The sequence below is a fragment of the Oenanthe melanoleuca genome, chromosome 2 (genome assembly GCF_029582105.1).
Source record: "Oenanthe melanoleuca isolate GR-GAL-2019-014 chromosome 2, OMel1.0, whole genome shotgun sequence".
NCBI classification, from domain to species: domain Eukaryota; kingdom Metazoa; phylum Chordata; class Aves; order Passeriformes; family Muscicapidae; genus Oenanthe; species Oenanthe melanoleuca.
In genome coordinates this window covers 106364383-106391175 of record NC_079335.1, presented here as the reverse complement: position 1 = coordinate 106391175, position 26793 = coordinate 106364383, and the positions used below count along the sequence as shown (strand labels likewise).

General features: G+C 36.8%; 1 protein-coding gene across 1 annotated transcript; it reads left to right on the top strand.

Annotated features, from left to right (window-relative positions):
- The first annotated feature begins 5143 nt into the window (after positions 1-5143).
- On the top strand, positions 5144-25877 carry LOC130249881 (prostatic acid phosphatase-like). The gene is made up of 11 exons (XM_056485039.1): positions 5144-5274; positions 10794-10889; positions 12818-12904; positions 13827-13979; positions 16501-16599; positions 17061-17165; positions 18153-18285; positions 19647-19729; positions 21404-21510; positions 22048-22217; positions 22988-25877. Exons 1-11 carry the CDS (start codon positions 5161-5163, stop codon positions 23104-23106), a joined length of 1266 nt encoding a protein of 421 aa, XP_056341014.1. The 5' UTR covers positions 5144-5160; the 3' UTR covers positions 23107-25877.
- Positions 25878-26793: the final 916 nt, after the last annotated feature.

Here is a 26793-nt window from a genome sequence, read left to right as displayed (position 1 = left end):
CAGCATAAACAGATAACTGCCACTCCACAAGCTAAAAATTAATCAAAATAATATAAAGATCCCTTTTCCTTCCAACAAGAATCTAAGTTTCAGAATTCTCACTGTAAATGCCTATTCTCTTCTCAGCAGGTCCCAATTTCTGTCCTTCTTAAGCCACCATAGGAAATATAGCTCGCCAGGAAAGCTGTAGTTAGATTTCCAGTCAAAAAATGCAACCCCTTTTACCATAGCATCCAAATAATGGTAAAAATGTTTTCTGACAACATGAGACAAACAGTTCTACCTGTTTCTTAATGCAAAGAAGAGCAAGCTTGTTTATTCTGTATTACCTTAATGTCCTATAATGGGCACCAGAAGAAAGTCTGCCCAGGTCTGACAGCCCTCACAGGAAAGCCAGTGCAAGCTCTTTAAATTATTCATCTCAAAACTGCGCTGATCATCACACCTCCCTTCTTCAGAAGTAATTAAAAAAAAAAGCAAATAGAAAGGAAAATAGAAAGCAAATAGAAAGGAAAAGCCAAGACTCCACCTTTATAGCTGTTAGACTTCTAACAGATTGTAGCCTTGGCTGTCAAAACCAAATTTCTAGGCACTTCCTCTTCTCAACCTGTTCCTGTTTCTTCTAATTTTGAACTTGTTCCAAATTATGGTGCTTGAGTTGCTTTCAATGTTTTGTTTGCCAGATGTTTAGAAGTGAAAGCTCAAGAGCTGTAAAGGGTAAGTTTCATGCTTCTCCCATCAAAGGTAAGGGTAAATTTTCTGTTGGTTTCCTGAATGGCACAATGCTCAGTTAGAAAATGTGATAGAGACCTGAGACATTCTTCATTATTCTCTTTAGTCTCCAGTTCCCAGTTCCCCCCCTCCTTCCTAACCCAAATCCATGTCCCAAAAACTTTCAAAACCACATGCAGACTCTTTGTCCCAGAGATTTGTCTGGTATGGGGGATCATGGACCTGGATAGACCCTGGCCTCAGCACTGCAGTTCAGTTATGGAAGTGCATCCTATGTGAGGTCACTTCTTACAGTACAACAATGTAAGGTCCCCCTTTCCCATCACATGTTCAGACAATGTCTTCTTCCATGCTACATGCCCCAGTGTATATACCTTGAATAATCTAATTTCTGATGAGAAAAATAAATTTCAAATTTCATTTACAAATGAAGGCCTTTCTAAATTATCTTATTTCCCCTGTGCCTGTTGAACAGAAACCCTGTCACACACATTCTTTGCAATATTTTTTGTTCTTAAGACTATCACTGTAGAAACATAGAAAGGAAGATTTTCTTTATTTCTTCCTGACTCAGAGGGAAAATAAGCATCAGTGTTTATAAAGACTGGAACATAAATCCCAGAACTATGTTAGGAATATAAATTGGGTTGTCAGTGAATGAATAATAAACTGCTCTAAATTATGTTTTCCTACAACTTCACCAGCTGACTTAATTTGAAAAATCTGTCTTACAGTCTTTTCCAGGCATGAAGTCATAAACAGGTTCATTTCAGTTCCTCTTAAAGAAGAAGGGAGTCAAAATGAGTTAAAAACCCATACAATTTGGCTTTGGAATTATTTAGATTATTTATTTTTAAAATATGTTGCAAAAGCAGGATCACCTGTATATGCATCTCCCTTCACAAACAATGCTTAAACAGACCAGTCATATTTTAAAGAAGACTTGCTTCCATAACCCGAGTAGTCATAGATGCTGTAATATAGCTGGATATAACTTATGATCACTATTTTTCCTTTCATATGCTGAAGCAGTGTCAGCAAAATGGAGAATAAACAACAGAAAAGCAACAGTAATTTTGTGCTGCCTGGGAAAGGTGGCACTGGACAGCCCGAACTATCCTTTTTGTTAATTTCATCACCTCCATTTCTCTTTGGGTTATTTACTGAGCTGGTTGACTATCAAAAATGAATGAAAAAAAAACCATACAATCCAAACTCTGATCAAACTAATTAACTAATTTAGATTTGTTTCATGGTAGTACTAGAAGGGAATTTCCTACTTTTTATTTAATGTTCATAGTACATACCCAAGATGTGGCAGACACAAGTTCAAATCCCTCCTTTAGAACCTCTTCCAGAAAATAAAATCACCACCAAACTGCAGAGCTTCAGAGGGGAAAGATAAGAGGAATAGTGTTTTCCATCTCTTAGGTTTCCCTCGTCTCAGGCAAACATCTTAAACTCATAAGATCAAGAAGAAATTATCAGAGTGCCCTGTAACCTGGCATATTACAAACTTGGGACATCTTAGAAATTATTAGAAGATAGTAAATAGACAGTGGGTAGATACCTTCTTCCCCCCCACCTTGACCTGGCTTAGATTAGTAACTTTGGGTTTAGGTCATTTTTTCTGTAGTGTAAGATATAGGTTCATGTTCTGTGAGCAGTACAAGTAAGTGAATTCTTTCTGTCACAAATTCACTCCTTTGTTCCCCACAATTGGGTGAAAAACTCCCCCACACAGGACTGAGAGACAGACTTGTTTTCCTCGTGTTTCAGAATGGTGCTTGGAAAATGTGTCACTTTGTTTACTGAAACAAAATCTTTTATTTTCTTTCCGTTTTTCAGCTCAAAAAAAAAATGCTTGGGAAAAAAAAAAAGAAGATTGAAGACAAATCCAAACCATGCTAAGTGCTGATCTGCACATGCAGCCAGTAGCAGGACCTGAGCTGTTTCCCTGTGTGAGCAGCCTGGTACACCAGCGCTGGCAGCAGTTTCATACCTGGTGCTTTGACTGCAGAGACTTCCACCCTTTCAGGTGTGAGGCTGTGCTACACCAGCAGTGGTTACCTCAGGTAACCCTTGTGCACAATAAAGCACAAGTTCTTTTGCAACCAGCCACTTCAAAGCAAATCAAGGCTTCAGCAAGCCTTTAAGATAGGTACGTGCACTTATAATTTATAATTGTGTTTAATTCTGCTTAACGCCATCGTGTCATAATTAGAACTTATGACAATAAGCCAAATTAACATAATCATGATTTAAATTGTTTAGGTTCACTTGTATTATAATGCTTCAACAACCATAAGCAGATTAAGAAGGACCTTTTAAAAATTATTATTTTGAAGCAACTTTTCCTGAAAAGTGCCAGGATTTAATTGCTGCAGAATATGAGTTTATACCTGCCAAATGCCCAGTAGAAATGGAGATAATTCCAGAAAGGCAGGAAATTTCCAAATAAAATACATGCTACCATGCATACAAACCCTATCTTAGCCAGTAGGGCACACAGATGGGGTATTTTTCTATTCTGGAATGTGCAGACATTTACTTAAGTTGTTGTGGTACCTATTCTTTTGAGCATGAGATATGCCAAGGGAAGAGTGAAACAACAAAAATAACTACTACTTACCACATGCTTGGTCTTGTGTTGAAGTATCATTTTTAAGAGACATTAGCAAAGATTTTCTATGAAATGTCATTATTTTTATATATTTTCAAACATTCTTGAATGATGCCGTTCAGAATTACCCCCCAAAAAATTGAGTTCAGGTCCTAAAGTGAAGTTACTAGAATGGTTTCATATTAGGAAGACTTCAGTGGTGATAGTCACTCATCATTGAAACACAATAATCTTATAAAAACTAGTCAGTTATGAATTTCATGGTAAGGTCATAAGAAAGATAAGAAAAGATTCCAAGAGCCAATAGTGATCCTTGATCAAAAAGCTTAGGAACCACCCATTACATAGATTAAAAAATTAGGATATACATTCTTGAGTTTTCAGACTTATTAATGTATTCTAAGAGTCTGTTTTATGACCTACACTCTTAAATAATGAAGGAAGATGATCAGCTTCTGTTTGTTTTCAGAAAGAAAACATATTATATATTTATGAAGTATAGATTGCTCTCATACCCCTTCTGCATAGGCAAAAATCATTCCAGGAGAGATCAAAAGGGAGGGTGGGGACATAACAGTGGAGGAAGAAAGAAGTCCAACTGCTGAAAACTGGGAATGGACTGAGAAGACAGACAGGAAAGTTTGGGAGCTGCTGCACTCCTCCCATCCGCTCCCATCTATCGGGAAAAGTGGATACATAAGGACATTCACAAAACTCAGAGGAGAGAATACCTGATGCTTAGTGGGCTTTAGGGCCCTAAAGATGGTAAAGACAGTAAAGATAGTAAAACACCTATTGTAGAAAATACTGCTGCAGAGAGCTCAGCAGAAGACCCTGAAACAGGTTTGGATGTGATAGGAATGGAATGACAATGCAAAAAGGACCTAAAGTTTAAGCATTTAAAGAACTCTACTTATACATTTTTGCAAACTAATTCATTACTGAAAAATGCTTATGCAATCAAGTCTACAGGTATTGTTCTTCTTATTTTATAGAGAGGAAGTCAGCAGTGACAAGCTGAGCAACCTCCTCAAAGCTACTGTCAGAAAGAGTGCTTTTAATCAGTAACAATAAAAATTTAAGATCCAGAGCTTGTTCACAATAAATTTCTTAAAGATTTGAGGCCAAAAAAGATCTCAACAAGGAGTTCCAAAGGGGAAGTATAGGAATACTCCAAGGGAAAAGAAAAATAACACAGACAAATTGAAGAGCAAATAACTGCCCAGCAAGGATCTTAAAGAACATACTTGTTACAAGATCTTTTTGAGTATTTTATTGGAGGGAGTGGAAATTTTAACCCACATGAAATGTTTTAAATAAGGATTTAGATTTCACAAGGATCATGTGGAAGAGGGGAAAAAAAGGGAGAATGAGGAAGCTGAAAAGTGGACTACCTGAGCAGCAAAGAGAAACAGTATTGCCTGGCTCTTGGTTCTGAGTTCATCCTTGTGGCCAAGCTATAGTTTGGAAAAATTCCAAGCACCGAGAAGTCGAAAGAGAACAGGTAGGTAGAAACATTAGGAATACTTAGCAATTCCTTTGTATTTTAACTTCATCTTCACATTCTAAAAGAGAAAAGTATTACAGGAAAAAAAGGATCTGAATTATGATTTGATTAAAAAGAATGTAAACAGTAATTTGAAAACAAAGGGCGATGCAATTTGTTGCGTAGTCACACAACATTCCTCTTGGGTTTGAAATGCACCAGAGGCAGTTCCACCCCTTCTGAAAGTGCAGCCTGACGTCTCACAGCTCAGCCTGAGCAGCTGCTGGAGCTACAAAGTCTTCTTTCCTCTTCTGTCAGGATGGGTGTGATACAGCTTCCCAACTTGTCTAGGATCCTGTGTTTTTCTTTTCACATTATTCCCCTTCTGCTTCAACAGACTACTGCAGCACGAGAACTGAAGTTTGTGGTTGTAGTAAGTAGATTTGTTCTCTGTTTTGTTGTGGGGAGTACAGGGACAGAATTACGTGTATGTTGAATTAGACAAGGTGTGCAGTTTCTTCGCCTGTCTTCAAACTTAGAATTAAGTACTGCTGCTCTTTTGCTTAGTGAGTTTAAAGACCTTACCTGAAGAAAGATGAAAATGTCTCTAGTTATTAGAATTTTCATCTCCTAGTCTCCAGTTATTATTTCAAGATAACTGACTTTGTGGCAGATGCATAGTGCAGAGGAGTTAAGAGATGCAAACTCCACATTTACCTATTCTTCCTCAGTTTAGCTGACACTCCAGTGCATAGTGTGAGAGCTGGTGATTATGGTGATTATGATGGTACAGAAGTTACCACATATAAACACAAAAAAATAAATATTTTCCATTTCACAGTAACTGAATTGTTACAGCAGTACACTGTGAAACAGAAATAGACAGGTATTTTTGAGTAGAGATTTGAGAGACACGTTGAATTAATTTCAGCTAGGCTGAAAACAGACTGTAATAATTCTTCTGCTGGATCATTTCTTATTTCAAAGTAGCTAAACACTACTTCAATGTCACTTTCCCAAATACCTCTAGAAAAAGAGACATTAATTCAATGTAATTCTTTGGATTGTGAAGGTTGAACCACAGTCCTTTTCATTATTTTTGTTTTTTTTAATGTATAATGATAAAGAATACTTAGTCCAAAGGAATATTTTCTGCACAAAGTTGAGGGTATTGGAATGAACTTTTGAGAATAGGCAATTGAAGATCTTCTCCTTCAGCCTTTCTCTGTTTGAGACATCATGTGTGCATAGAGGTACGAGGCAGAAGTACTGTGTCCAAAACATATCATCTGACTCTGGATAAAGCACTTCATGTCTAGCCATCTATGGGCTGCATTGTGCATGCTCAGCTTGGAGGAAGGCCAGAGTGCACAGGAAAAACCAGTTCCTACTCCTGCTGAGACAACACAATAGCAGGGACCTGAAGTTAATTCCAGTAACATTCTGTGTACAGAAATATATTTACATGCTTTTTCAATGATAACAGGAAATACTGGACACACAGATGAAAACAGGTAGACAGCAAGCATTGGAGCATCAACTCATTGAAAATAATGAGGTTTTTATTGATTTGTAGCTGTTATTGTGTTTTGAGAAGAAATGGTTTTACAGAAAGTTACTGGAAATGTTTACCATTATGGAGATAGAGGCTTTTTATCCAAAATCATGTGCTTATCATAACTGTGCAGCCACCTAACCAAAAAAATAACCAAACAACAAAACCAAAACAAAAAATTTCTAGGGTAGCTTGTCACATCAAACATTAAAATAGTAGGTAAGTTTCATTTAATCTGTCTTCCTTTTAATCCCATTACTTTTGCTTAGGTTGACCAATCACATAAAACATTACAATAGGTTTAATCCTATCACAAGATACATCTCTTTTCTCAAGGCATGGCTTTATCTATGCTCTATTGAATTTTGCCTTCTGAACTCACTGATTGAATTTTCATAGAAACAGAATTGCTACTATAAGTAAATAGCATAGGAACTGACCCCAGAATATATCACTGATATAATGGGATATAATGAGGGTATTGCTACAGTGGAGGTAAGTCTAAAAGGCTCTGACATGCTTCAATAGTCATTGTCCAGCTGTCCTCTGTAAGTTACTATGTTTTCACCTGGGAGTATTCATTGTGAAATCTGTCATAATGACTTTTTAAAACTTCTTTAGCAGAACAGCACAATATAAAACACATCAGCAGGGGAGAAGAAAAACATAAATGTTCGCTTTTGCTCACTTCTAGAATTGTGCTGTGCTTGGGAAGGTGCCTCACTCACTGCTTTCAATTTTGTGCTGATTCTGTGCATTTTGATTATTGGCCACAAGCCCTTTTCTCTGAAAAGTTTTAATTCAAGCCAATTTATCAAAACACTTTTTAAATTGCTTTGCTTACATGTAAACATTAGCTTTTACCATAACTCCTGTGCACTGAATTTAAGATTAAAGGCAGAATTTAAACTTAAATAACTTGGACTTTAAATTTAAAGAAAGAAGAAAATAGGACATATGTAGGACAATCAGGCACCTAAGTATAAATGAAAGACTGATTTATTGCCTCTGTTTAAAGAAATTCTGACCTGACCCTTCTGCCTCTACACACAGACACACACATTGCACCTGTCATATATACAAAGAAGTGTGGTTTCTGAGGCACTGTGGTTTCATTGTGTCTTTCTTGTTGTAACTGAGGATAGGAAGCGTTGAGTGTGATTTGTCTAATCAAGACAAGCCATCTGAAACCTTGATTAAACATGCTCACTATTTCTACAACTCTGGTTTCCCTGAACTGGCAGCATGATGGCTTCGCTTCACTTTTGTTTCTTCATTCCTATTGCTGGCTTCAAAGTAAGAAATCTGTTTGTTTGAAGTTAAGTCAAAGAGGCTGCAAGAGGCTCACTATTACTCAGAGACAGATACTTCACTGTAATTCATGGCATTTCTAAATGAAGATGTTATATATATGTGTGTGTATGCTAGATGTGTCATATGCTCAGTGCATCCTCTCCCCTGCACCAGTTTGTCTCCAATATGATTTTCCACCTGACAACAATGGAAGAAAATGCTGACCAAAGTCTGAGTTCTGTGACCATCTTCATATAAAGTAATCATGCTAACAAAGTTACCAAGAGTGAACAGATGAACCCAGACACCAAATCAGATTCACATTGTATCAGAGTGGGAGGAGAGGGTAATGGATTTGGTTATGATCCACCTACTGCTTTTGAGAGCTGAGGTGAAGCACTTCAAAAAGAGTGCCAAAATTAATATACCAAAAGATCTGCTTTTCTCTTCTTGTGCACATTCCCCTTACTATCCCTTCCTTCTTGACATCTAGTTTCTTTTCACTTTTTATGATGCTTCCTTGCTCCTCTTCCCTCACTCTGCCATGTTCTGTCTCCTGAAAGGTCAGGAAGGCAATCTGTAGGCCAGGGGTACAAATGCTGCAGCGTGCATATTTTAAAATCAATTTGAAGGATCAACTAATTTTTAACAAAGTTGAAATTATGAGTGTTGAGAAACATATTGATGAGTAAGGCAAGATCTGTAGGGATACACTTTATTTTCCTATGGTGTTCTAATCAAAAACACAGTTTCAAATTTTAGAAAGTCTCCTAAGATGTAGCTGAGAGTGAACAAGTTAGTCTTTCAGGTGAACTGGTTGTTCATATGGTCATTGTTTCATTTGCAGATGAAGCAAGGTCATTTTCAGAAGTGTCAAGGAGGTTTGAGCACATAGAAAAACAGTTGGCTAAGAAACTTTGTCCTTCAATTCCTAAAAATGGGGTTCTGCTTTTTTAAGTGTTTGTTTCCTTCTTGCCGCTTCCAGCTTATCGTTCATATCATATTTATGTGACTTTGTGCAATGAAGGTGCAGAAATATGAACAAGGATCTGAATTATTTCCTATTTTGTGTGGACTTAAAGAAAATGTACTTCTTTTTAGAAAAGCACACCCTCTACTCTTTCAATTTCTTAAGGTTACAAAGAAATAAAAAAATTTTATTTATATCTCCTGCTCATATATTCAATCTATCTTCTGATCTTAATCTTTTTGCACACTAGTCAGATAAAATGGCACCCTGTTCTGGCTTATTAAAAGCTTTTAGCAGCTATATTGTAATTGGGAACTTAACCTTCTTTCTTGGCACAGGTACCAGCTTGTCCAGAAAAACTAATGAATCCTACCTGACACCTATGCACATCAGCATACAGAAAAGAGCAGTAATACAAAAGTCCTTCTCACTCATTTTTCTTGTTCAACTGAATCAGTCACCAGAAAATGTAGCTCTTTATTTAGTCTCCTGTTCACTATAGGTGCACTGAGAAATTGTTATAAAGAGCCAACTGAGATTCCAAATTAGTAAGAAAAGAGATTTAAAGAGCATTAAAAACTGCACAGAGAAAGAAAAAAAAAACTCCCAAACAACAAACTTGATGATGAGGGCGAAAACCCTCCTTGATTTGCTGCAAAATATTAATTTCAGGTTGGCCACATAGTGAAATTCAACTAGCAAAATAAAAAACATAACAAGCAGTCTTGTACATGTTCAAATGGTAGCTTACACTTTAGCAAATTTTGTTGTCTATTGTAGAAAACTAACAGAGGGAGAAATCCAATTACATTTGCCTTTAATGGACAGCATTTTCCATCTCTAAAGTACCTGCTCTAGCAGAAGTTTGGGTACATTAGTAGAGAAGGCTGATGGAAAGGGTGTGTGTTGTAATTAAAACATTAAGTCACACTGCTGGTGTTTACTTTGAAAAATATAAACATGAAGCACCTCCCAGTGGGAGTGGCAAACTAACTAGAGTGTACAACCCTCTCTGATGTCTGGGCAAGAATGATGTGGCTTAATGAGGAAACAGAGGGTATTAATTATAAACAAGTTATATACCACTGAGGTATTAGGGCATAAATGTCATTTTATTAACAAATATACCATGCTGCTACATAGTCATTTTATTGTGCTAAGTCAGGAATGAAGTTGGTGATGGGGACATTGATAAGCAAAGGCAACTTTTCCAACAATTTGGGTCAGAATCCTGGAAGGCTGTCTGGAGCCCTGTGAATTTGTATTCTAGCATTTCCTTTCACGTGAAACTTCTGCAGATTTAATTGTTCTAAGCCCAAGTAGCATAAGCTTAGGGGGGATAATTCAGTTTTTCAGAACCATTTAATCTAGGGCTGTGATTTCTTTGACTGCTGGAATAAAAATACAAAAGGATTCATTTAATTTTTCTGATTAAAAATCATATGATTGAATGTGTCACACTAATACTAACCATGCTGTTGTGTCCAGGATAGTAAAGCAACAAAACTCTTTGCTCTCACTGAATTTGATAGAAATAAAATCTTACAGACTTTTAAAAATACTTTTATATATGCATGTAAAAGTGTTACCAAAGTAAGAATTGCATAAGCTAAAAATGTAAATGTTTATATTCTTTCATCTTTATATTTTAGGATAATTAAGAAATTGAGCATAAGATTCAGGTGTATATATAATTACTTTTAAAGATCCTGCAATGAAAAAACAGTTATGAAAAAATGTCATGTATCTCTGACAAAGTAATTAAATACTAATCTAAGTACATCAGTAACTGGTTTAATATTCAGAAGTGCTGAGTTTCCAAAATTCTATCATATTTCCTGTCTAGATGCCTAGCTGTGAATCCAATCCCAACACTAACCTCTTGGGTGATTAGTCCTATGTTCTAGGAGGAAGACTCTGCAGGCTTATGCCCACTTAATACCTATATAATTATACATATTCTTGATTGTAAAAAATATATTCACATCTTACTTGATCAGGTTTCTGCAGACTCTCTGATATTTTCATTTGAAAAATTACACTGGAAGTATAATGTATGGTTGACTTTTAGTTAGATAAGAAGGGAGTGTTAACAGTAATGAACTCAAGGGGGTTTTGTTCCTTACATTGCCAGCTTTTCCGACATGGTGACCGAACACCAATTGTAAACTTTCCAACTGATCTACACAAAGAAAGCGAATGGCCCCAGGGATTTGGACAACTCACCAAGGTATGTCGACTTTCTTAGAAGAGTTTAAAAATGTTGCTAAAATAGGAAGTGGGAAGATGTTTTTTGTATGTGTCTCAAAAGCATTAGCAAATCTCAGGCTTTGATAGTTGCTATTACCAAATACCAATACCAGGAATTCCTAAATATTTTTGCAATGTTACTCATTAAGCTATTGTTAAATTGAAATCTTGTTCATCATAGCTTTATAACTACCTTCCTAAAAGCAACAACTTCTTGATAGTGTGTCTGCATTCAAATAAACGGCAAGTTTAAACACTGTATTGTTAACATTGATGAAGTTCTAATGACCATTAAGTACTGAGCCCTGTGACAGGGCAAAGGCATGACACCTGCCCACCAAGTCAGGTGGGGAGTCCATATCTCATCATTGGAGTGACAACCATCAAGTAACAAAACAAAAGACTTGCACCAGAAGGTTGCTTCTCTAACAAGGGCACCTGCAGTCCTGAGTTTCACTAGGATGCACTGAACCTACTTGTTGCTCTGGCATTTTAACATCGAGCCTTAGCTCTTTGTGTTTGACATATGAAGCTCTAGGGCAAAAGGAAGCCAATGCACTTCCTTATAACACTTTGTCATGATGCAGAAGTATGAAACAGAGACAGTTCAGTGTTTAATGTTTGAAAGGGGTCTTGAAAGATCAGTAAAATTCAGACACTGAAACAATGCATTATTTTATTACTATTTTATTACTAGCTTATGTACTAAGAAGATGTTCCTGCTTTGTCATTGACTTTATTGAGAATTTTTTGCTATTTTGCTATCTTTTTAGCAACAGTAGGAATTTACTTGTCTGGCAGGTAGAAATTAAAAAGTTCAGCTCAGGCTTCAGAAATTAATAACAGAAAAGACAGCGTGCAACCTAAGACAACTGCAGGCACACCGAGGCCAAGATGAAAGAAAGCTGCTTAAGGCATGAAATATAAGCCATAAATTTATAAGGCTGAACAAATAACAGAGCAATGACAATGATAAATACTAGGTTGTCAATCATCCTCTCAGCTGTCACTAAATGACATACATTGTAAAGGACCATGTTGATTGGTGTCTACAGACCTACAGCACTGTAGAAATAATATTTGTATAGAATCAGGGGAATTGCTTTTCTGTAGCAGATGTTGAAATCTTAGCATTTCAGGACATACAATTTCTTCATAGATATAAGTGAATATTTCTGTTCAAAATTTTAGATCACCTGCAACATACACAGTGGTTCTGGTTTTGGCTGAGAGAGAGCTGGTATGGGGCTCTGTTTTGGATTTGTGCTGAAAACAGTGCTGATAATGCAGGGATGTTTTTGTTACTGCTGATCAGGGTTTACACAGATTCAAGGGCTTTTCTGCTTCTTGTACAACCCTGAGTTTGTCTGGGTGCACAAGAAGTAGGGAGGGATACAGCTGGGACAGGACATCTCCACTGACCAAGAGGTATAGTGTACTATATGATGCCATGCTCAGCATATAAAACTGGGTGGAGAAAGAGGAAGGGGCACACATTCAACTTGATGTTGTTTGTTTTCCCAAGTAACTGGGAGGGAGCTTTCCAGGAGGCTTAACACCTGCCTGTCTGTGGGAAGCGGTGAATAAATTCCTTGTTCTGCTTTTGCTTGCACGTGTGGCTTTTGCTTTGCATATCAAACTGTCTTCAAACCCTGGAGTTTTCCCACTTTTACTCTCCCTGATTTTCACCAGGAGTGAGTGAGTGAGAAGTTGTGTGTTCAGTTGCTATCTGGGGTTAAACCACAATAACAGTATGTTATACAAAAACAGTTAATGATCACTTAAAAGCTGATTGCCGAAGACAAAAACGAAGCAAAACAAAACAGAAAAGAAAATAGAAAAGATACTTCTGCATTCAAAGTCTCAAGTCACCTTAATCTCATAGTCACCCATATGCTTGCCTTACAGACTGGAATGCAGCAGCTATTTGAACTTGGACAGTACATGAGGAAACGATATTCCAGCTTCTTGAACAGCACATACAACCGGCAAGAGGTACAGAGCAGATCTGTCTGCAGCACATTTCTCTGGCATAGCAGAACTACAGACTTATAAAAGTACATTATCATATTCATTTCATTAACAGAGAAATTAAGGTAATAGAAGAATATTTTTGAAAGTCAGATTTATGTCAAGGTAAAAACACAGAATGAAGTCTAATTTTCATCTCTTACATTCTGTTTGGGTCTTTCATAACCTAATTTTCCCAAACTGAACAGCTTCAGGATGAATGAGTTGGGAAATCATACAGTGACCCATTATTGTATTACCCTGTTGAAAGATAAACACCTATAAAATAAATACCTATTCAGTCATGTGATGGGCCCTGCTTGCATACTTCCTCTTGTAACAGAGAGGTCTAACAGCTGCTTGGATGTGCTTATCCAGTAAAGATCCATTGTGGGGAAGATACCTCCAACATTTTGATCTATAGGAGGCGTGCATTATGGGAAGGTATGAAAGACCTTTGTTATGCTTCCAAGAGAAGTTTATATTTTTGAGTGCTTTAACATTCCTGAGGTATCACTGATAAATCATAGAATAATTTAGGTGGTAAAAGACCTTTATGAATTTCAAGTCAAACTTTAACATGTCCACCACTAAATCACATCCCCATGTCTACACGTATCAATATTCCTCTGAATCTCAAAATATAGACAACATCCTCCTTTGGAATCATGCTTTCTTATTATTTCAGTTCAGTCTGAGGGTTAGATTCCAAATGAAAAGATGCCTTGGCAATTCCATTTTTGAAACTGAAGTAGGGCCCTGGAAAGCTGAGTTGCAGTTTCACTGTTTTGACTTTATGCAAAAATATAAAACTAAAACAAAAAATCAGTATTGCCAGGTTACGTAAAATTTCCCTATTATTTTATAGTTTTCATTCTATCTTTAATTCTTTGCCATTCATTTTCAGTTTTACATCCAAAGTACAGATTATGATCGCACTATTATGAGTGCCCAGTCATATCTTTCTGGCCTCTTTCCACCAACTAGCAGCCAAATTTGGAACCCTGAGCTTCTCTGGCAACCCATTCCAGTTCATATTTTTCAAAAAACAACAGAGCAGGTGAGTACTGGCTAGAAGTATTCTATAAAGTCTTAATCTCTCACAGAAGCAAAACAACATAAAAAAGGAAAATAGCTAAAAAACATTTTTTAAGCTTTTTGAGTTCTATATAGTAGAAAATATCCAATGCAGCTACTGGCTGACAAGTATGTCATAGGTCAACTGCAATAGCTACATGAAAATCCTCCTTCCATATCTGCAGAATACCTGAAGTGTCATACTAGCATACATACTCTACCATTTTCTCCAAGGTTATTTCTTCTCACCAGAACACTTTTGGACAGTATTCTAGGGAAGTTGCCCTAAATCTTTATAGGAAACTAGTGCTTTTCTAAACACCACTCAACTAGGCAGACCTTGTCTCTTTGGCAAGTTTGTTCCATAGTTTATTCAAGGAATTGAATTTTCACCAGCCACTGTAATGACCTCAAAATTATTACCTTCTTATTGTGGTAGCACCTGGGCATTCTAATTACAGACAAGGGCTCTTTTATGCCCTGTGCTATAGAAACATTTAATGAAACCCTAGCACTTCTCTTGCAGATCATAGGAGTAGACCTACCTGAATAATAGGTCCTGTAGAAATTTTACTGCATGTAGCTCTGTCTGGCTGACTCAGGTTTAGATTTTAATTTCACTTGCTCTTGTGACAAGAACCACGTAAGGAACAGCATGGCCAACAAGAATGAAAAGCTAAAGGGTAATAACAGAAAGCCTCATTTACTTCTGGCTTTGAGGACAGAAGCTGACTTTAAGGAAATTTGTACAAACCCCCTATTACATAACTGCCCATCACCAGCATCAGAGGATGGACTCACTCATTAGGGGGCTGCCGCACCTGTCTCCCTTTGATGTTGCTCCACATTTGGAGACCATGCTTGAAAACAGGTACAGAGAGAAAGGGTTCCCACAAACTGGATTAGGCAACCTGTGATTCAGCCAGAAACTTAACCCCGTTCCTAAATAGAAAAGAACCCTGTCACTGTTATTTAAATGCAGGACACCAGAGGAAGTTCTTTCACTAGAAGACCAAAGTGCATTCAAAGTGGTCAGAGCTTTGGCCATATAATACCTCAAAGCCCTTAGGGGAACCACAGTGCAATGAAATAACCTGTTTGAAGAAGGCAAGCTCATTTGTAGGAGTCTCTAGTGCCTCATCACTTCTGTAGCTGCTTCAGGAGTGGGTATTGACGCTTCTCTCAAACACATCTCTGCAGCAACACAGAATGCCTTTTATAATGAAACCTGGAAAAAAATATTGTTCTCTTGTTAAACCAAGCAGATGTTTGAAGGTATTTTCGAGCCCTAAGCAACACAAAGTGGGAAACTGAAGCCAGGCACAGTCCTGTAAAAAACCATAATCACAGTTTATTTTTAAGCCACTGAGATTTATCAAGACTTGACAGGCAACAGTACTGAGTACTGCTTAATGAAGCTGAAGGGAGTGGCTTAATTAATAACACCTAGAGAAGGATAATTAAGACATACAGCAAGAGAAACATTTGTTTTTGTGTAATTAAACAACATTCCCCAGTTTCATATTGCAACTTTGAGCTTTCACCCTCCAGCGTGCTGCTGTTACAGAAAAATTGCACCCTTGGAAACTTATCCAAGTGAAAGTGGGCTAGGGTCAGTTGCTGGCTGCTGCCAGCTTCCCACTGGAGACATGCTGGAAATGCAGTCTGTAAATGTTACAGGATAATATTAGTGCTGGGTCAAAAATGCTCAAGTGATGTGACTCAAAGTGCTGAACCAGCACAAGCTTGTTTTGCTCACCATGGCTTTTCACTGACATTTTATGCTGCATCAGGCATCATTTGTCTTTCTGCAATTGATATAAACAATATTTGCCAGAGCTCAGAGTTTGAAGGATGCATGTCTTTACATGTTGTTCAGATCAAATATATACTATCATATGACCTCATAATGCACACACTTGGAGTAATTAAAAGTATCCCTAAAGAAGAATAGAGCCCTTAGGCTCATAGCTTTTTGATATTTCAGGAGGACAATTTGTCACTCTTGATTCAAGTTCTGTCTATTAAGTTGCACGTAAAATGCTTACAATAATCCACCGATTATCTCCAAAGATATGAGACCTGGGTGTGTAGATGGAGAAGCAATTCAGGTTCCAGTACCTGGTGGAGTTAAGTTACATCTGGGGGAATGTAAAAAATGAGAGGGAAATGGTAGCTTTTTAAAATTTCTAGTCATGGACCCTGACCCATTTCTCAAAGCAATCCCCTGACAGACATGTGCAATTTCTTTTTGCCAAAATCTGTTAAATTGAGGAAAATCAAGCTACCACAGACACAAGTAGCCATTGAAAAGCCAAGTTACCAGTCCATCACCTATGTTAACTGAATTGACAATTAAAGTACCAAAACAAACAATTATTGAGTAGGTCTAGCACAGCCATGAATCTGTCTAAAAAATATTACACCATTAATCTCAGCAAGAGAAAAAACAAAGGGGTGTTAATAATTTTGGACTATCCTAAGTTTTGCTTTTCATGTTTCAGAGGCTGAATTTTCCTCTTCCAAACTGTCCCCGTTTTGATGAACTTCAGCATGAAACACAAACATCTAAAGAATTTCAAAATAGAATACAACCGTACATGGTAAGAGGAAAAACAAACAAACAAAAAAAATGCCAAACTCAAGAAGTGAGAAAAAGGAAGGTAACTAAGTTATAGAAGTTATGGAATTGCATTTTTTCCTTTTGCTAAAATGCAGAAACAAATTGAAAAATATTAAAACCCTGCTTAGATAAGATACTAGAGAAAGGTTTTTTACTCAGAGGGTGGTCAGACACTGAACAGGCTCCCCAGGGAAGTGGTCACAGCACCAAGCCTGACAGAATTCAAGAAGCATTTGAACAATGCTCTTGGGCACATGGTGCAATTCTTAGGGATGTGATGTGCAGGGCCAAGAGCTGGACTCAATGATCCTTACTGGTCACTTCAAACTCAGCTTATTCTGTGAATATTCTGTGTAAAGGTTGGGTGTTAGTGAATCTATCTGCATATATGTTCCATATATGTTGAGTATTTGTGGTATACTCTTCCCTTTTTCCCCACAGGATTTTTTACAAACAATGGCAGTTAACACAGGACTTGAACTAAATCACCTTAAAATACTGGACAATTTCCAGCTCTGGAATACATATGATACTCTACATTGTGAGGTAATAATAAATCAATAGATGCCGGGGAAGAATATAACTCCAACTTCGGGTTTCAATTAAACCATGGCAATATGTTTTCACAGGAATGAGTTGTATTTTTCCTACTTTTTTTTTTTTTTTTTAATATTTAAATCTAAGTTATATTTTAGTGCTTTGGTAAAAGATAACTGAAAAAAATGGTCTACAGCTTGGGAGACTGTCATTTTCATTTCATGTTCTAAGAACTGTTACCATTCCCATTATTCTCTTTTTCCCCTTCCCAACATGCTGATATAGAATTGTTCAGCATGATGGCTATGATATATTTGTGATTTTTAACAGATAAATTAAATTATTAGCTTTAAACTATCAACAGGTAAACATCAAAATATTTAAGATTTTGAACTTGAGGGATCATAAAAGATCTATCGGTTAAAAATTTTTGAGATGCTGATTGCTACCAGGTAAAAAAACTCAAACTATCCCCAGCATGGGGTAATTCCATTTGGCCCCAGTCATTACCATCACTACATGAAGGATTTTGAACACATCCTCTACAAACTGAGGTAATTAAACATGATAAGACACTGTTACATGACTTGAGAGTGTCACTTGTCTCTAGTTGCCCAAAGATAGAACTGGTATGTGGAGAACTGTATGGAAAGGCAGAAAAAAATGAGATATTTATAACCTGAAGACACAGAGAAAGGAAGAGAAGAAGATATATGTCTGCAATATTTCCCACCAAAAACATACCTCTATAGCAAGAATACATTATACATACAAGGAATCTCCTTCACACTGGTGCTCCTGCTCAGCCCATTCACTCACTTCAGGCTGATCCTCATTTCCAAAAAACGTGTTTCAGGGCATGCTCTGGAGTAAAACCACTGTGTGAAGAATTGCAGGACAGCCTCAGAAAGTCTAAACTAAGTAGTATGAGGGTAGATGATAGGATGATGGAAAGCAGTGAATCATAAATATTCTTTTGTTTTCCTTTATTGCTAGGGTATTCACAATTACACTCTCCCTGCATGGGCCACTGAAGATGTAATCAACAAGATGGAAAAACTGGCAGAATTGTCTTTACTCTCATTATTTGGGGTTTATAAAACAGAAGAGAAATCACGACTACAAGGAGGTAAATCAAAAAATGCATAGCTCTAAGAAAAGAGGAGATAATGCAACACCCTGTGACTTTACTTATGCAAAATTATTCAAATCCTTGATTTGCAACTATGGACATTGGATGCCATATTAAGTATTTAAATATGTAGTGAACATTAGCACTTGCATGGATAAAATACTGCAACAAGGTGTAAAAATTAATATCTTCAGATTTTCCAGATTTTTTAAGGGATTAGGACTTTTAGAAATATCATAGAAAGCTAATGGAACAAATCAGGCCCTCATGGTTATGATCATTACTTATAGTAGGTTAGATTAAATTGTTTCTCCAACATTTCTTCTTATTTGTTTCCTGTTCTTTGTTTTTCCCTTTGATGTACTGGTTATACATTGTGTCAAAACACTGGCAACACATTTGTAGCTCTCTGAGTGATATAAAGCTGCACCAAAACAGTCTGATCAGAACAGAGATGACAGATTCCAGTTACATCTATATTACATGAACTGGGAGCTCCAAAATTGAGGCATATAGATTGTGCTGCACATTCTGACACTACTTCAGGACACAACCCAGGAATTTATCATATGGTTCCCAGGTATCCATAAGCAGGAAATCCAAACAGTCGAGCTTGGATATTTGCAGGCTGGAACATCTGAGGCTAGGCTTTCTAATGTACCTATTCTGCAGCCTAGATCTAGGTAAAGAATTATTAGCAGATCCATCACCTAGGCATACACATAGCTGGATCAAATATATAGTAATTCCAGGCTCCAATCTGCAGTAAAGCCCATAGCTGGCAGATAACCATATCACATGGTCAGGACTATTTATCTACTGTTCACTGGCATACCAGTTACATCCTCTTTCCTTAGAATGATATAAACTGTACTTCACAGAATTTCTGTTGCCCTCACCCATAGGCTCCAGAATACCTTAGGGCTGGAGAAGAAGTACAAAAGAGCTTTGGAGAAAACAAAGAATAAATAATGTGTAACTTGTTGGAAGTAAATAGTTAAAATATTTCTTTGGCATGTAGAGAGGAAGAGACCAGCACAGTTGTTATTATTCCAACACTACAAACAAACAAAACAAGGATGGAGAGATCTCAGCATAACAGAACTGGAAGTGTCATTATCCCCAGTTCTCAGGATGATTTCCTGTGAATCCTGCTTCTTCGCTTGACCTGAATGATGAATCATATATTTCTCCTCTGTAATATCTTCTCTGTAGTTAAAAAATTGTAGTAAACTAAAAAAATGAGAATGAGGCCTGGGTAGATGTCTTATATTTGATATTCACAATATTTTATCCTTTTTTTTCCCATTCAAATGTTACACTTTCATTTTCCACTTCCTTTCTTTCCATCTTTTTAGGTGTCCTTGTGAATATTATTTTAAACAGTATTAAACAAGCTGTCAATTCTTCAGCACCAAGAAAAATGGAGGTCTACTCTGCAGTGAGTATTTTCATCTTTCAAAAATCTTGCTTTGATTTTACCAGTAAATTAAGTTAAATGAAAGGATAATACAATACAGTTTAATTCTGCTGACAAGCTGAACACCAGCCAGCACAAGAACAGTATAGGCATGGGTTTCACTTCAGTTTTAGTTAAACTATATTTGGCAAAGAAAATTATATATTTTATCATTCGTTATTCCTACAACCTAATGATGCAGTTTCTATGAGTTGCATCTTTCCTGAAGTGCTCCAAAGATACTGGCACACAGCAGAACTTCAGCTGTGCCTCCAAACTTCTCCTCTGTGGGTTCTTTTTTATTACTACTATTATTATTTCATTAAGCCAAAGTCTGTTTAGCTCATTCATTATTCTGTCTCTAGGAAGGACCAAAGGCAGGGATGAGTGTGAGAATAAAGCCAACAGAGAGTAACAAAACCTTCCAGCAATCTGTCTTAGGGACTTCCTGAGATAGAATTTGCCCCTGTGTTTAGTATCTCTTGTAAGACTGTCTTCCATCAACTTGCCTAATAACTTCTTAAATGCTTTTACACTTTTGGACTGCAACATCCTGTGACACTGACTTGTGTGTTAAAGAAAAAAAAGTACTACGTCTTTTATTCACTTTTTCTGGATCTCTAACAAATTTACTATTTTCTGTCACTCCTCTTACATATTTCCTTTTCCAAGACAGAGTCCTCCCCTATTTAATCTTTTCTCCTACAGAAAATACTTGATACTTCAAAACTACTTGATACTTCAAATCTTTCTCACTGTCCTTTCTACATGATTCTAGTACTACCATGTTCTTTTTGAAAAGGAAAGAGCAGTACCTCCAGATTTTTCACTTCTGCTTTAATCTCCTGAGTTCAAGTATACTGTTATTTTTGAAACTGATCAGCCTAAAAAATTCCAGAACCTGAATAATAATTAAACCATAGCTGCTAGACTATGTTATAAATAGGTCTAGCAGATATATATATGTATGTATATATGTACATATCTAAAGATGCTTGCAAAATTTATGCACCAAAATGTTTGGACTTCCTGCCTTCAGCTCCTCTTCCTATGATGCCTGCAAAAGCAGGGATAATGGGTAGGTGAAGAAACTGTATGTGGGTGGGTAACTGATCCTGTAAAAATAGAAGCCAAACCAAGACTTCGTTGAATGAATCCAAACAGAAGGAACAATTGGAAAAATTCTCAAGTGGAAGCAAGGAGAACAGTCTTTGCACACAACTTTTGTCTAGTATACTACCTGAAAAAAAGGACTTGTACCTTCCCTTGAAATGCCCTAGATTATTCTACTTTACACTGCCTTAATCTGACCTTGGAGCAAAAAAAACTACCGAAGGAAGGAAAAGAGAAAATGGACTGGAAAACTACATTTATTACTCAAACCACATCTTGCTTTCCCTCAGTATCTGTCTCCAAAATCCTGCCAGATGGAGTAAGACACATACTGCAGTAACTCTTCAGAAATGCCTCCTGCTGTCTGTCATAATCAGTTAACATGTTTTACCCAATGAAAACATTTTTATGGTCAAATGTACACAGGTTTTTTTTTAATCTTGATTTCCACTCCCTCTCTACTCTTGTCTCATAACTCTGGATGAATGCTAGTTGACTTAATTGACTGTAAAGGATGGATTTTTTTTTTTTTTTCTCCAATAGCATGACACCACAGTTGGGGCCCTCCAGATTGCTCTCAATATTTTCAATGGAAAACTGCCACCATATGCTGCATGCCAGTTTTTTGAACTCTACAAAGAAAGCAATGGGCAAGTATCTTCTTATCTATGCAAGAAAGAGTGTTTAGAATTTGCTATCCTCTTCCCCAAAACCATTTTTCTCTCAAATATTGTGAGCAGATACGATTTTGATTTAAACAGATCTGACTAGCCCACAGGCACAAAGTCATATTAAAACTGGGGAAAATTGCACTTTCTGAATGAAGAAGAGGTAAAACAAGCCTTACAAGAGGGAAGAAAATGATAAAATAAATTTTCCTAATTCTTCAGATGATAGCAAGAACATTTCCAAGACATAACTCCCACAGTAAGCCAGTTGGCTTAGAAGAACCCAGTGCTGGTGCCATTCAAGGAGCCTTCAGGACCTTCTCAGCTGACTGTTATCTGTACATTTAAATAACCAGCTTTGGCAAAGTGGGCTTTGCAGACTTCTTTCACAAAGCCTCTACTCTTGGAGAACAGGTTCTAGAGTAGGATGTTGGAGCCAATTTCAAACATGCTGTCTCAAAGCAGGAAATCTTCTACTTAAGAACTATTCTTAAAAAACTTTTCAATGTTCTTAATCAGGCAATATAGCATCGAAATGCATTATCGGAACGACACTTCAAAGGATCCTTATCTCCTCACTTTGCCAGGGTGCACCTCTTCTTGTCCACTTGAGAAGTTTGCTGAACTAGTTTCTCCTGTGATTACAGAAAATTGGTCAAAAGAATGTGGGAAGAAAGACAAAATGAAAGGTAGTGTAACAGTTCTGTATTTTCCACATAATACATGGAGGCAGATATTTAATCAGTGGGTCCGAACTTTGTACCTTTCACACAATCAATAGATTTCCCTTTAAGTGTGGGCCAGATTTACTAGGGACATGGAATGTCAGTTGAAATTAAATTAGCATATTCAAAAAGGAGCTGCCTAAAGGCTGTGATCAAAACTAAATCTCCACTTGTTGAAAATATCTTAGAGAAGTACAGATGTGGGTGCTATACGAGGGTCCTGTTCATGTTAGACACACAAGACTTTCTGCAAATGGAAAAGCAAATATGGCTTGCAAATGCACGGTAAGATTTGTGCATCTGTATTTCTGCAGTTGTACTGAGTGCAGGTGATCCATGATCTACTAAGAGCTGAGAGCTGATAACCTCTTCCTTCCTGAATATTATTTCTGGGACAGAGGAGAAGAGCAAGGCAATACATGTTAGTTTTCAATAGTCCTGTTATTTCCCCTGTCCTGCCTATATTGGCCATTTTGCTCATCCCAAATGAAACTATTTTTCTTTTTTTCTTCTTGCCCTACGGAAACCTGGGGATAAGTCTTACCTATGCATAGGGAGCAATCTATAAATTTCTAGGATTGAAGTATATGTTCTTATGTTGCACATGTCAGTAAATGTGATCTTGCCAGAAACATTGTATATATACGTAATTAGACTGTTAGCTTTGCATATAAAATGGTATATATATATGTCTTTCATTAACTCCCTTTTACTTTATTTTTTGTTCTTCACAGATATTTTTATCGGATTTAATGTTGCTGTTGGGTTGTTGTCCATTTTTAACCTTGTACTGCTCTACCTCCTTTATCACTATGGTCTCTGCAGGCGCAGAAACAACTACCAAGACATTTAAAGTGGAGGTAAAAAAAAGTGAAAGAAAGAGCAGCTAGACATCAATGAATACTTGAAGTTGCTGATATCCATCAGTTTACTCTGGTCAAAATAATCTCCAAAGTATATTCAATAAACTTGAACAGCTCAGGTATCTGTGGCCTAGCTCCTAAAATTCTACACATCTGCAGTGAGAAATACTGTAGAAATACATTAGTCTAGGAATTATTGGATGAATGGAATTACTCCAATTTATGTCTTTATTCTACTACTACTATTAATCAGCCTTACATCAACCAGTGGGGTGAAGGAATACTATTGCCTATGATTTTTTTATATTGCCTATCACCATTTAGCCCTCTGCTGCTCAACAAGTCTTTCTTCAAAACTGCATTCTGTAATATTTACTTTACTTCCTATAAATGGCTATTTTGTTCATGCACAGGAAAATATCAGTGAGCAGAAGTTGCAATTACTGTATGAAAAAGACTCATACCAGCATTTGGACATACTGTTCCTGCATTTATTCATGCAAATTTATGCATGAGTTTTAACCTTGGCCTTCAGCTAATGAAAGTCTTCGGCCTGCTCTTTAAAGGAGTTACACCTCTGTAGCTCTAACTGATATCAGTAGAACTGGGATAATCTCTGTCACATATCCAGGCATCAATCAAGAAGCTTAGCGCAACAGCAACTTAGTCAGTGTCTGTAACTTCAATAATATGGATAAGTAAATATATTAAAATCTATTTTCTGTTGCTTCACTGTTTTCCTGTTTTTCTGAGCTCGCAGTCATGAATGATCCTTTCCCCTGTATTTCTTTGAGCCACTCTTAGAATAATTCCTCAAGCTATCACTCTGTTCATTATCTTTTATTTTAAATCACAATAACTCCTTTAACTCCTTGCTCTGTTCACAATCCTATATGTTAGAAAGATGTACACTAAAAGTAAGAAAAAAACTAATCCACTTTTTGTATGTTGACATTTTCTGTGCAATATATTTTGTTTAGATTGTAAGCTTCTAATGTCAGGGAATGTGTTTCTGTAACTGCTCTTGAGTGTCACAAATTATATGCATCATAAGCACTAATATTGCTGTATAAAATCCTACTTATTGTTGTATGTTTCAAGACTGAATCAAGACTTTTTCATCCTGTAGTCCTGCAGATGATACTGTGAATTATAACACCATGGAAAAGACTCTTTAAAAATCAAGACAACCATATAAACAGGTGCCAGCAGCAGGGTCAGCCCAACAGATATAATGTGCTCAAGCTAATGTGTCCTGCTGAGATTCAGAAAGAGAGAAAACTGAGGGATGGAACTGCTTATCTAAGATATAACAACACAGCAATATGAATACATTGCTTATGGATTGACTTTCGCCCACATTCTGTGGGTAGCAACCTGGAGCCCAGGAGCATCAGTAAGCTATCACTGAGATGGTGATATAGAGATCAACCCTCAATATTACAGCTGAAATGTGATATAATTATATATAGTGATATTAAATATCATATATTAAATAGCATAAGTCAGAGTAACAAATGCTTGTGGGAATATAGCACTTCCCAAACATCGCATTTCTTTTAATAACTTCAGCTACCGAAGTGTCCACTTTTTGAAAATTATTTCTCACTCAGTAAAAAGTTCTAGTAGTATCCATGACATTTCCATTTTATCTATTTTAGAAAATATCATAGTCAACTGGTGGATTAGAGTCTTACATGTTCAGGATTTCATTGTAAAACATGTTGATGCAAAGCTGTCAAAAAGATGAAAGGCTGTCCCTAAATCAGATGGTTTAGATGTACAAGCTTCAGCTTGTAACTAGTTATTTTGATCCTCATGCAAGAACTTGAAGGAGTATCTATATTGCAGTCAAATGTATTAAAGCAGCTCTAGGAAACAAGCCTGAGCTGGCTTGGTTACTATTAGACATGTACTCACAGTGGGGAATGGTTCAGAACAAACTGCAAAACTCATTGTGGCTCCTGTATGTGCAAATATATATATAAATATATACAGTCAGTGGTTACCTGATACTGAGCCCTGCATCACCACAGTGATAATGCTGCTGGTACCCACTTAAGGATAAATTGTGTTTTTTATCAGAGGAAGTCAGATGCTCGACAAATGAAGACGTATCGACTGATAATGTGCAGTAAGAACCAATTTTGAAATATTAGAAAATCAGTCGATTGCACTCCTCAAGAAGCAGAATGGGATGTGTTTTTCAAAGATTGCTTCTTACAAAAAGAAGTAGATTCACACAGAAAGTAAAATGTGAAGTGTCTGAGATCTTGTCTGGTTTATACTGCTCAAGTCTAAGCTGTAACAAAGAATTTCAAAAGATAAGGCAATTCTTATTGAAACATGAGCTGTCAGGAAGGAGTTTTATTGTAGAGACACCTCTCTGCTAACAGATAGTCATACTTGAAAATGCATATGCACTTTTAGAAAGGATCCAGTGAACACAAGTTACAGAGAATGTAATGACAGGTTCAGATGATGTAACTTCAGAATTAATGAGGGTACATTAGATGTAATACCTCAGTAAAGTAGGCCCTGAATCTCACTTGCAAGAAAGATATTTTGTCTTGCTGTGTTTAAATCAAGGAAAATTTCTCCAGTGGAGTAAAAGGTTGTACATGTAGACAAGTTCATAATTTTTTTATTTTTTCAGCCAATTTGCAATTTGCTCAATATAATCTGCAGACTGTTTGTGATTGGAAAATATCTTGTCTCCAAGCAACTTGTGGCACTGCAATAAAGTATTTTAAAGAAACAATTCAACATTTGCCATTTATCTTATTGAAAAACAATGGAGCTTTCAGTACATCTAGAATTTCAAAACAAAAGTAAATGTTTGGATTTGTTACTTCCATAAGAAGAGATTTTAAAGCACTTCTGCTTTGATATGAATAAAGTTGATGACATGAAGCTCTTCAATTTGCCCTCTAGCTGTGACATCATCTGTCTCTACAATAATTACAGTAGCAACTAGATGCTCTGCAGCAGGGTTTTCTGGTGCCTATGGTAGACAGTAGTGCACATGCAGCACTTTTCACCTCAGTCAGCAACAACCTCCTCTCACTGTATTGATTTTATTCAGGAACTTCTTTTTTCACAGGCCTGAATACTGCACACAGTGGGTCAGCACAGAATAGGCATCTGACTTCCAGAGTAATATTGGTTTCGCCAGGAGAACTCATGTTCATTTGTACCAGTAATGTAGAGATACTGGATCCAAATGACATTATTTCCTCTCACTGTAATGTATTTTCTTAGCTGTGGTAAGAAAGCTGAATGACAAATGCACTATATTTGAATTTTAAAAAAATCTATTTAGTCCAAAAGTTTTTAAGTCTGGATTAAACCCCAAAAGACAAGAGTTAGGTTTCTAAATTTTTCTTCCCTCCCCACCCCCCCCAAAAAAAACAAAAGGCTAAAACTTCTACTCTACAAAGAATATTAATGATTTAATGATTTACCATGCTGGAATTCAAGAGTGATGATGAGAGTAGAAACATACTTATTCTTAGGCTCATAACCTTGGCCCATACAAATCCATGCCAAGGTGATGTCAGCAATACTGCATAGGATTGTATTCTTGGCATGGAAGTGTTTAAACTACTGTAATCCTTATTGCATTTCTTATAAAGATGAGGATGAAAGATGGACATTTACCTATAAACAGCTAACTT